This window comes from Vipera ursinii, assembly GCF_947247035.1.
Source record: "Vipera ursinii genome assembly, chromosome: 1".
Lineage (NCBI taxonomy): Eukaryota > Metazoa > Chordata > Lepidosauria > Squamata > Viperidae > Vipera > Vipera ursinii.
In genome coordinates this window covers 352470075-352482454 of record NC_139512.1, presented here as the reverse complement: position 1 = coordinate 352482454, position 12380 = coordinate 352470075, and the positions used below count along the sequence as shown (strand labels likewise).

The window sequence follows — 12380 nt, the reverse complement described above, 5'->3', positions numbered from 1 at the left end:
TTGCTCCCCTGCCTTAGTCTTTGAGTTTGCATGTGCATTTAGGTCGTCCTTGTTTAGTGACCAGTCGCTCCTGGCTACTCAGCCTTTAAGTGAAACCGCAACTGTACGTATGAAAGGTTGCTGAAATTGGGAACGTCTAATGTTTAATGAAGCGAAGGGCGAGGGGGGGGGGACATGATAGCAGTGTTCCAGTATCTCAGGGGCTGCCCCAAAGAAGAGGGAGTCAAGCTATTCTCCAAAGCGCCCGAAGGCTGGAGAAGAACCTGCAATTAGTGCAGGTTTGCATCCCACCAGGCTCCAGGTTGACTCAGCCTTCCATCCTTCCGAGGTAGGTAAAATGAGGACCCAGATTGTTGGGGGCAATAAGCTGACTTTGTAATAATGCCGCTTGGGGTGTGTGTGTGAAAGCCCTAATAAGCAGGCATATACATAGAATGAAGGCTATTGCTAAGCTTGTAAGCCGCCCTGAGTCTTCGGAGAAGGGGGGGATATAAATGGAATTTAAAAAAAAAAGAAGCAATGGATGGAAACTCATCAAGGAGAGAAGCAACCTAGAACTAAGGAGAAACTTCCTGATGGTGAGAACAATTAACCAGTGGAACAACCTGCCTCCAGAAACTGTGAATGCTCCAACACTGGAAGTTTTTAAGAAGAGACTGGACAGCCATTTGTCCAAAATGGTATAGGGCAGTGATGGCGAACCTTTTAGAGACCGAGTGCCCAAACTGCAACCCAAAACCCACTTATGGATCGTTGGGTGGCAGGTGGGCGTGGCCCATTGGATGGGTGTGGCCAATCAGATGGGTGTGGCCCATTGGGTGGGCATGGCTGCGGTGGTAACGGCAGACTGGGTAGGACTAAAAATTTCAATCAATTCCAACTTTGCGAGATGTTTTTTTTCACACAAGAAGTTTGATTGATTGAACCTTTTTTTTTGCACAAGGTGGTGGATTCCTAAAGTGAAAAGGTTTTATAAAACCCAGCTGAAGTCCCAGGACTGGGGCGACGGCCCGCATGCCCACAGAGAGGGCTCTGTGTGCCACCTGTGGCACAAGTGCCATAGGTTCGCCACCACGGTTATAGGGTTTCCTGCCTGAGCAGGGGGTTGGACTAGATGACCACCAAGGTCTCTTCCAACTTTATTATTATTATTTTCTTCACCTTTCTTTTGCTTTACAGACCTGTGAAGATCGTAAATGCAAGGATTGGTTGTAAAGTTACTTTTGCATCACCATCATAACTATGAACAGTCACTAAGCGACAGAGTCACTAAACGAGGACCACCTGTATTGGGGTTTATGAAAAAGTAATGCACTTTTCTCAGCTAAGCCATGGGACTATTATATTGAACAACACAGTTTACGATCCTCAAAGCTGCAGGAGAAATATCATTTTAGTCTATGGTAGCCAAAAAATCAGAAGGAGCCAATTGCCTGCTGAGTCTGAAGTTGAAAATAAAGTAGATGGTCTTCTGCTTAACCATCTGGCTAGTTTGGGTGTTTCTTACTGATCCCTCAGTGGTTTAACTTGCAAAGATTGGTTTAAAATATGTCGTCTGCCTATCTATGAATCCGTCTGTCTTTCAATCTATGTCTGTCTATCACTGTTTATTTCTGCCTGCCTGTCTATCTGTTTGTCTCTCTGTCTCTCTCTCTCTCCCCTCTTACTTTCATGTTTTGTAAACCCAGGGCTTTTTTTGTCACAGAACGCCCAGAACGGAGTTCCGGCACCTTTTTTGGATGGAACCTTGTAGGGTAGGCAAGGCGGGTTGTATGACATGTGTGAGTTCCCGGCACCTTTTTCTTTTACGAAAAAAGCACTGTGTAAAGCAATTATCCAGAAAGCTCATAAAATCAGACGAAATAGCCTGATTCAAGGTTAGATCAGTCATGGAGCAGACTAGCTAAAATCAGTGGGATAGGTCATTTGCTACTAATTTAACGCTCGTTGTTTTTAGTGGATCTGCACTCTACACGGATTCAACCCAGCATTCTTACTTTTAGGGTCTATATACGTAGATCAAAACAACCATTCGAAATAGTGTTTTTAGCTTTTATGGGATCTTCCTGTTCTTCTCTTTTTCAAGGAGCTGCACATGAATTTGCCTGATATTGTAGAAGATATTCTAAAGTCACATGACACTACCAAGGTAAGAAAGAGCATCTGCATCTTATTATCCCTTTTATTGTGTGACTTGAGGAATCAGTGCGGCAGTATCGTCAAGAAACTGAATTGGCTTCTGAGATGGACAGTAGGGAAGCTGAGTCAAGCTGCGGAGTTAACTAGTGCCTGGAAAGTTTATTTACTGTGAAATTGATCTGGATGGTATCCTTTGCCGAGAGAAGCTGGAGAGAATAAAAAGCATTAAAAGAGATCATTTATTTACATTCATTTATTTGACATTACCTATAAGGTGGCAGAAATCCACTGAGCTAATGAATGCAATTACACTTGCTTGTTTACAACTATAGTAAAATTATACAACAGTTATCGTTAAATATGTTTTAAAAATTGGTCCTTTCCATCTGCTGGTCTTTGTTGTTCCAGTACATTCTCCTAAGCTTTTGAATATGAAAAAGGGGCAGCTATTCCTTTAAAGATATTAAAAGTAGAAAAACATGTTTCCTTTTTATTCTATTATTTTTCACAGCTTCACATGATAATCAATTAGTTTGTTACCTTTATTCTGTCTATTCAACCAACTACCCCATAATTTCAGTGAGAATAGTTCCCCTGAAACTCCTCACAGATCCAGCGAATCTAATCCTGGTTAGAATAGAATAGAATAGAATAGAATAGAATAGAATAGAATAGAATAGAATAATGAAAGAACAGAATAAGAATAGAATAGAATAGTGAATATAGAATAGAATAGAACAGAACAGAATAGAATAGAATAATGAAAGAACGGAATAAGAATAGAATAGAATAGAATAGGAATATAAAATATAGAATAGAATAGAATAGAACAGAACAGAACAGAACAGAATAGAATAGAATAGAATAGAATAGAATAGAATAGAATAGAATAGAATAGAATAGAATAGAATAGAATAGAATAGAACAGAACAGAACAGAAAACCCTGTTTAAATGACATGGCTTGCAGCCAGAAAAACCTGGATGGATAGTTTGAGAAAGTCAAAATTATTGAGAGTAGTTGCAGATCTGTCATTCTCCAGGGAAATCATGCCTATGAATTGATCCAAACCAGCTTCAAATCTACAGATAGAACAGATTAATTCTTGGTTCAAAGCCTTCCTTTATTTTCCTTAAAATATCCATTTTAGTTTGCCTGGGGGAGATGGTGTGTATATGTGTGTGTTTGAGAGAGAGAGAGAGAGAGAGACGGAGGGAGGGAAGGAGGGAGAGAAAGCATTGAGCCAAACATTTGGGGTAAAAAACCCTCATTGATTTTCCTGCCTTCCTCCACTTCAGCTTGGTCATCTCACCCTTGAGGATTATCAGATCTGGAGTGTGAAGAGCGCTCTTGCCAACGAATTCCTGAATCTGCTTTTTCAGGTACGTTTCCTGCAAGCCTTGGATTTGGCTGCCTGCCTTGCAGTCAGGGAATGCCAAATGCTGCGTCAGCTCTTATGTCAGTTGCATTCCTGGGGACGTCTGGGTTTTTTTTAATGGTTTTTGGGTTTTGAGTTTTTTTGGAAGTGTGAGCTTTGCAGAGGTGCTTCTCTTGCCTGACTAATATCAGCCGGCTTGGTGAAGTGGTGGTGGTGGTGATGATGATGATGATAATAATAATAATAATTAATAATAATAGTAGTAGTAGTAGTAGTAGTAGTAGTTGGAAGGGACCTTGGAAGTCTTCTAGTCCAACCCCCTGCTCAGGCAGGAAACCCTATACCATTTCAGACCAATGGCTGTCCAGTCTTTTCTTAAAAACTTCCAGTGTTGGAGCATTCACCACGTCTGGAGGCAGGTTGTTCCACTGGTTAATTGTTCTAACTGTCAGGAAATTTCTCCTGAGTTCTAGGTTGCTTAGTTCTAGGTGGTAGCCTAGGACAGTGGTCCCCAACCTTTGCTGCTTGGTGGCTCAGCGGGGCCGGGGGGGGGGGGGAAGGACAACTGGGCCACGCAAGCAGTGGGTTGGTGGGCCCTGGTGCGTAGGTTTGCCATTTTGAGGTAGGTAGGTAGTGCGAGAGAGAGGGAGGGAGTTAGATGGGGCAGAGAAGTAGGGAGGGAGAGGGAGAGAAGGGGAGAGGGTGGGAGGGAGAGAGGGTAGTTAAGTGGAGGAGGGAGGGAGGGAGGGAGGGAGATGGAGAGAAGTAGGGAGGGGAGAGATGTTGGGAGGGAGAGAGGGTAGGTAAGTGGAGGAGGGAGGGAGAGGGAGGGAGATGGAGAGAAGTAGGGAGGGGAGAGAGGTTGGGAGGGAGAGAGGGTAGGTAAGTGGAGGAGGGAGGGAGAGGGAGGGAGAGAGGGAGGGAGGGAGGTGGAGAGATGTAGGGAGGGAGAGAAGAAGAAAGAGAAGGGGTAGGTAACTAGGAGAGAACGAGGGAGGGAGAGAAGGAGAAATGGAGGGAGAAAGGGGTAAGGTAAGTGGAGGAGAGAGGGAGGGAGGGAAGGAGGTGGATGGAAAAAGAGGGAGGAAGGGAAGGAGGGAAAGAGAGGGAGAGAGAGAGAGAGAGAGAGAGGAATAAAATAATGCAGAGAACTCCTTGACTTACAGCCATTTGTTTAGCGACCGTTCCAAAGAATGAGAACAGTGCCCAGCCTAGTTGGCTCACATTGTGGTGTTTTATAGAAGACCTCAAAACAAAATCGGTTGTTTTGAATGGGGAAAAAGATATTCTGCAAGACGAACAAGAACGCGGGGGGGGGGGGGGGTACAGCGGCATCCTTCTTACCTGCTCTCTCAAACTGGGCTGGGCAGCCCTTTTGCCAAGCGTTACGTCCTGCTCGTAGAACGCACGTATGTGCTGAGCTGCAGCTTTTAGACGCCAGAATTCTTACACGCCACGGCTGGCCTATGCATTCAGTGTACTAAATGAAGTTGGCAGGGGATAAATCCAGCATGACAGCCGGGGCCTCCCTTGCAGAGAAGGCTGCAATAGAGAGACATTTAGCATACTGATAAGGATGGGGAATGAAAGCAGCCCTGAAATGATTATTTGATTCTGGAAGCGGAAACTTGGTTTGGCACAGTGTCCCAATTGAGTTATCTGCGATAACTTCATTCTGGCCAGATGTTTCCAGCTGCCTGTGGACTCAATTGTTTACCTTGAATAGGAAAATTATCTTTTGCAGGTAGTTCTCGACATACAATTTAGTGACCGTTTGAAGTTACAACAACACTGGGAAAAAGTGACTTATGACTGATTTTCACACTTAGGACCATTGCAGCATCCCTAGGGTCACATGATCAAAATTCAGACACTTGGCAACCGGCTCATATTTATGACGGCTGCAGTGTCCCGGGGTGATGTGATCATCTTTTGCAACCATCCCCTCTGTTAAGAATTGTTGTGCAGAGGTGTCCTTGTGCTACCAAAGAGTTGCACAGACAAGGAAGGGTACTGAGAGCAATAAGGGGTCACACAGTAACCACAAGTGTACACTGAGTTGTAAAAATTGAAAGTATTTTACTTTGAGGTGGTATAAGAACAAAAATGCATGGTCAAAAATAAACAGTTCAGGTCATACACAATAGCAACAGTCCAAAGAGTAATCCAAAATACAAAGTCTTCTTAGCGGTCCAGAGGTCAATACACAGTTGTACAGGTTTATCACAGTAGTAAACCAACAGTACAGCAAAACAGAGCAAAAACAGTAATAGTAGAGAGCAGTGAATTCAGAGAGAGAGAAGCTACGTTCCTAGCTGCCTCTTATGGCCATGAGAACACTTACACACCCATTGGCCAATTAACATCTTAAAGTTACAACATCATCATGGTTTATATATTTCCAACCCAATATGTAGGCTATCATCATATGCCTAACACCCTCACAAGCAAAGTCCATTGGGGAAGCCTGATTCCCTTAACAACCGTGTTACTCACTTAGCAACCGCAGGGGTTCATTTAACACCTGTGGCAGGAAACGTGGTAAAATGGGGCAAAACTCACTCAACAACTCTTTCACTTAGCAGCAGAAATTTTGGGCTGAATTGTGGTCGTAAGTTGAGGACTTCCTATACAAAACGTTATCTGACCAAGAGGAATAACTTATTAACTTCGTGTCCTTTTGTCTGGCACAAGTACATTTTCTCACCTTCTCTTTTTTCACTCCCATCTCTTTTTTTTCCTCTAGGTGTGCCATATAGTCTTAGGTTTAAGACCTGCCACTCCAGGAGATGAAGGGCAAATCATTAGGTAAGTTTGATCTTCTGACATCACCTTTCAAATGAATTCTGGAGACTCTTTCCTATCTTAAAATAATAAAATAAGATGTGCGTTTTGGACCAGGGACCTAAGCCAGGTAACATCTTCGGTTTCCACCAATCAAGGGCTAGAAAGAAATAAAGATGTATGAAAACTTAAATGTGCCATCTCCAGATTGGGACCAAGATGTCAGAGTATGCACAGTCTCATTGTGCTGAGGTAACCCGGGAGTAAATAAGAGTAAACAGTGGTTTGTATTAAATGGTGGTTTATATTACACACTATCTACAAATGGTCATGGTTCCGACAGATGAAACTCCTCAGAGAACTTGGAGGCATTGTTTACCTTAAGGAATCTTTTCTTCGAGTAGCACAATATCGACACTTACATAATCGAAGCCAAAAACTGATTTCCCTTCCCCTTGGCACACAGTATCAAAGCACAATTCCCTCCTCCAATGAACAGTCATCAATCACATTCCCCAATTAGCTTGAAGCGCAGGCTTCCTCTCCAGCTCTCCAGCCCGCCAATTCTTTATCAGCTCTGATTTCAACAACCTTGATTCTTACGCTAAGTTTAGTGTTGTTATGTCTAGCTGGATTCTCATTCACATCCCCCTCCTCAGCATCATCTAACTCAGTGATGGCGAACCTTTTAGAGACCGAGTGCCCAAACTGCAAACTTATGTATCATCGGGTGCTGGATGGGCATGGCCCATTGGGTGGGTGTGGCCCATTGGGTGAGCGTGGCTGCGGTGGTAATGGCAGACTGGGTGGGACTAGAAAGTTCAATCAATCAATTCCAACTTTGCGAGATCTTTTTTTTTCCCAGTGAGAAGTTGAAATTGATTGATTGATTGAACTTGTGTTGTTGTTGTTTTTTGCACATGGCGGCGGAGGCCTAAAGCGAAAAGGTTTTATAAAACCTAGCTGAAGGCCTAGGACTGGGGTGACGGCGCGTGTGCGTGCCACCTATGGTGCGCATGCCATAGGTTTGCCACCACAGATCTAACTCTAAAAGCGAAAGGAAGAAAATGGCTACATTTCCATCTGTTGTCAATGCAAAAACATCCAATGTTAGCAGCATTGACATATACACTAGAACAGGGGTGTCAAACTCAATTTCATTGAGGGCCGCATCAGCATTGCGGTTGCCCTCAGGGGGCCGGGTGGGTATGGTCAGGGTAGGCGTGCCCTACTGGGTGGGCGTGGCTAGAGTGCATATGGCCTACTGGGTGGGCATGGCCAGCTCTACATTGTTCGCATCAAGGGTGCCTATGGGGGCCTGGGCAGGAGTGGGACAGATCTGAGGGTCTCTGGCAGAAGGAGGGTCTCTGGGCCAGGGCCAAGGCAGTGGGGGCCGTTCCCTCACTGTTTCCAGGATGCCTTCGTGGGCCACATGAAACCACTTCGCGGGCCGGATCCAGCCCCCGGACCTTGTGTTTGACATGTCTGCACTAGAAACAAGATACATACACACCGTGGTGAAACAGCAAACTCCAATACACAGCAATCACAGCAGGAAACGGTCGGTCAAGAGAGAAAGACTCCAGCAAAAGGCCTTCCCTTTTATACTCAAGCTCTTAAAGGGATACAGACTCCTGCTGAGTCATTCCTAATATTGCATCGTTCATCTCACGTTATACAAGCTGGTTAGCTTCCAAATCATTACCTTGACACAAGAGAAAGGGGTTCAACTAGATCCAAATTCGGATACTTGGCAACTGGCATGTACTTACGACAGCTGCATTCTCTCTCCCAGAGTCATGTGATCACCATTTGTAACCTTCCCAGCTGGCTTCCAACAAGTCAGTGGGGGAGGCTAAATTAACAACTGCAGTGGATCACTTAACGACTGCGGCAAAAAAGGTTGTAAAATGAGACAAGTCATTTAACAGTTTTCTTGCTTATCATCAGACGTTTTGGGCTCCGTTGTGACTGTAAGTCGAGGACTACCTCTATCGTTCATATATGCACTCACCAAACTTCAGGAAACCAAGTTTGACACACAGACAAACAGGTTTTCCCCTTATTTATCCTTCCTTTGCAACCCATAAAATCTTTGTTGGCAGCTCCAGTGAAAGCCTTTACCGAACAGGAGGAACCTGCCTTTTGCCCTTTTGTGATGAGAAAAATACAAACTGTGGCCGAAGCTCTAAAAGTTGGCTTAGCACAAACAAGCCAACCCTCAATCCCAGCCAATAATAAAATCCTGGTCTCGCCCACCTGTGTCATGCAGCCTTGCTTGCTTCGCCCGCTATGTATGCCTGTTGCCAAGCGTCCAAATTGCAAGTGCGGGGACCCACTGCAAGTCACTTTTTTCAGTGCTAGTGTAGCTTCTAATGGTTGCTAAACATTTGGTTGCAAATTGAGGACTATCTGTATGTGTGAAACACTGAATGTCTTCTCTAAAAGCCAAGTGGAGATGTCAGGAGATGTCATGGAACAAAATAGCTTTGAGATTGCTCGTCTGTCTCTCTCTCATACACACACACACACACACACACACACACACACACACACACACACAGAGAGAGAGAGAGAGAGAGAGAGAGAGTGAGAATGATAAATGGGGATTGGGAACAGTGAGGTCAGAATTGAAATGTAATACACAGAGGGCAGCTAGAATTAATTCTATTGTCAAGGTACACTTTCAACAATTAGTTGTTAAAGGATATAACAATGGCCTTCTAGCACTGCTGAGCTAATGAGTAGATATGTGATAAAAACCTTGGTCTCTATTCCAGCTGCCAACCTATTGTAATTAAAAGTGCACAATTGTCTAGAAAGTCAGCTAGATTACTAGTTCCTGAATCAGGAATGAGATTTTATCTGGCTATATATGTTCATTATCTTGTCAATGCAGGATGCCTTTGTGGTCTCCCCAGTGACTGACTGTCTTGCAAATGGCCACTGTGAACAGCTTAATTAGCATTGTCTGTACTCTATGCATTCCGTTTTCTTCTGCTTGCATTTCCGCCTCTCTCCCCAAACTACTGTATGTTGATACAGTCCTGTGCTTCTTGATAATATTGTTAGTTTTGATGCAATGGAATTTAGCCCTCCGAATTATGTCCAATGTCTATGCGTACAGTGGTACCTCAGTACTCAACTGCTGTGAAACTCTTCAAATTTGTTACTCAACGCATTTTGACATGAAAATTTTGTCCTAATACTCATCATTTGTTTGGTACTCAACATACAAGCTAGAACTTGTCGGTGTCAGCTACCTTTCGATTGGCTACATTATTTCTTGTAGGAAAAGATTTGTTTGGTACTCATAGTTTTTGGTACTCATTGCGCCTGCCAGAACCAATTAATGATGAGTACCAAGATACCACTGTATTTATCCATGTAGTATGGCTGTAGTATCCTTCTTATTGTCTTCTTTACTTTGCTCTTATTGACATTATTACAATAGTGGTTATCATTATTCTGTAGCTTTGCATATACACTGAGAGTTGCTGCATTGGAGACAAAGTCCTTGTCTGTCTAATTACCTTTGGCCAATAAAATATTCAATAAAGTATTCAATTCAATGTGAACGTCGTACATTTGTAAGGAAGGCATTGATGCTGAAGACATTAACATGGTTGCTCTTCCAGAAATTATTATTGGATAGCTTCATTCTGATAGTGGTTTTCAAATTGTTATGAACACCCCCCAAAATATTTTCCTATAAACTAGGCTTCCTCTAGATACATTTGATAAGGCAACCTAGAAGATGTTAGACACTTTGTAGAGCAGTGTTTCTCACATTATTTATTTAGCACATCGCATACAATGTCAGGGAAATCTACAAATGCTAGAATACAATGCAGCCCTGACATCCTAAATTGGTAGTTCATTCTGTTTGGCCTATCCTTGGTGCACCGCAGGGGCGAGCGAACTTATACCAGCTGACTAGTGGCCCTCGGGTTACTAACTCTTCCGGGCTCTTCTGCCGGTCTCGCCTCGCCTCATGTCACTTTGCCTTGCATCCGGCGAGGTCCAGCATCAGCTTCCGCTCTCCACACATAAGAATGTGGCTAAGTTTTTCCTATGGAAGTGGTACCCATTTATCTACTTGCAGTGTTGCATGCTCTTGAACTGCTCGGTGGGCAGGAGCTGGGGAGCAAATGACAGGAGCTCACCCCATCTTGTGGGGCCGGGCTTGATCTGTTGGAGTTCAGGCCATATTTGGCCGGCAGTTCCAGCATTATTAAGCACTGTTTCCTCTAGAGTAGACCAGGGGTAGGCAACCTTGGCTCTTTTATGACTCGTGGACTTCAACTCCCAGAATTCCTGAGCCAGCCATGCTGAGGAGAAAGGGAGAGGTTTCCATACTGAGCCATGCTGGCTCAGGAATTCTGGGAATTGAAGTCCATGAGTCATAAAACAGCCAAGGTTGCCTAACCCTGCCCTAGACCAGGGGTCTTCAAACTTGGCCCTTTTATGACTCATGGACTTCAACTCCCAGAATTCCTCAGCCAGGCATTCTGGCTGAGGAATTCTGGGAGTTGAAGTCCACGAGTCATAAAAGGGCCAAGTTTGAAGACCCCTGCCCTAGACTGTTTCTTAATCTTGGCAGCTTTAAGATGGGTGGACTTCAACTCCTGGAAACCCCCCCCCCTCCGACCAGCTAGGAATGAATTCCCCCAGGCTGGTTCAATTCTGGGAGTTGAAGTCCGCCCATCTTAACGTTACCAAGGTCGAGAAACACCAGCGTAGATGTGAAGCACAAGGGTTGCCAAGTATTGCACCATTGATCTCTTTCTTTGTTTTCTTGGCGTAGAGGCTGGCTAGAACGTGAAAGCAGGCACGGCCTTCAACAAAGTCACAACTGGTTTCTCATCGCAATGCAGTGGTGGCAGCAATGGAAAGAATACGTCAAATACGTGAGTCACATGCTGGACTTGGAAGGGATGATGGCTGAATGAAGAAATGGGTGAATAAATAGTGTGCCAATGTCCATGCACTGGAATCAGATGGCAGTTGAGGCTCCCTCACCCTTTAGGACAGTGTTTCCCAACCTTGCTATCTTGACAATGAGTGGACGTCAACTCCCAGAATCTCCCAGCTTCTCATCAAGAAGCTTCTTCAGTTCTAGAAGTTTCTTGGATGAGAAGTGAAACGTTTTCAAAGGAAAAAAAATCAAGGAAGTCCAGTTGCCTTTTGGGAAAAAGTACCTTTGGGACATCTGCTCTCCTCTCGTCCCCCCCTCAACCAACGAAAACTGAAGGTCTTTGGCAAGCTTATATTTGTAAACCATGATGGAGTTTGCGTGTAGTCATACTTCGGCACTCGGCTGCTTCAAAACGCGTCGAATTCAGTAGGTCACACGTTTTGAGGCAGAAATTTTGCCCTGCCATTCTTCTTTCTCCTGGCCGTCGACGTGCAAGGAAAAACTTGCTGACGTCCGCCGCCTCATGACTCAGTGTTTTCTTCCAGCCAAAATGGCGGGTCACGTGGTAAGTCAACGGTGGTTTCCTCGGTACTTGTCGGTTTTAGTATTCGTTGTGTCTTCCAGAAGGAATTACCAACAGGTACTGAGGTACCATTTGTAATGGACAAGCACATACACAGCCTTCCACACCAAGAAAATGACCGTAGGAAGTACCTGGGCCTTTCTGTGCTACCGTTTCGCCCCCACCATTAAATTCTGACTTTCTTCTCCAATTTAGGATGCTCCCCCTGTTCTGATAGAGCCGTTGTCTGTCTCAAATGGAGGTAAGACTTCTCTCCTGAGTCCTGGAACCCCTACATCGGAGCAGGGAGACGACCGAACGGTTGCTTCGAATAACATCAGTGCCACAGAAGAAAAGTTTTCAGATAATATTTCCAGCGCATCAGAAGCATCGGAGACAACTAACAGCAGTAAGCATTAACCCCCCCTCAAAGCAACAACAGCCTGACAAACTCTTTTATTTTCACTAGTGGGGAATATCTGTAGCTTGGGTATAGATGAGGGTGAAGGTTTGTTCTCCCAGATTCTTGTGGATTGGTTTCCGGACGTTTCGTTACCAGGCTAGGTAACGTCTTCAGTGGACTTTAGGGGATGTCCGTGT

General features: G+C 44.4%; 1 protein-coding gene across 3 annotated transcripts in view; it reads left to right on the top strand.

The window, feature by feature from the left end:
* USP32 (ubiquitin specific peptidase 32) overlaps nucleotides 1–12380 on the top strand; it is a 206079-nt gene that overhangs the window by 134829 nt on the left and 58870 nt on the right. For all 3 annotated transcript variants that reach the window (XM_083379651.1, XM_083379650.1, XM_083379649.1), the window contains exons 9-13: nucleotides 2087–2149; nucleotides 3437–3520; nucleotides 6263–6324; nucleotides 11108–11210; nucleotides 11997–12189. In XM_083379651.1, coding sequence (XP_083235777.1) covers nucleotides 2087–2149; nucleotides 3437–3520; nucleotides 6263–6324; nucleotides 11108–11210; nucleotides 11997–12189 — 505 coding nt within the window. The remainder of the gene's footprint in view (nucleotides 1–2086; nucleotides 2150–3436; nucleotides 3521–6262; nucleotides 6325–11107; nucleotides 11211–11996; nucleotides 12190–12380) is intronic.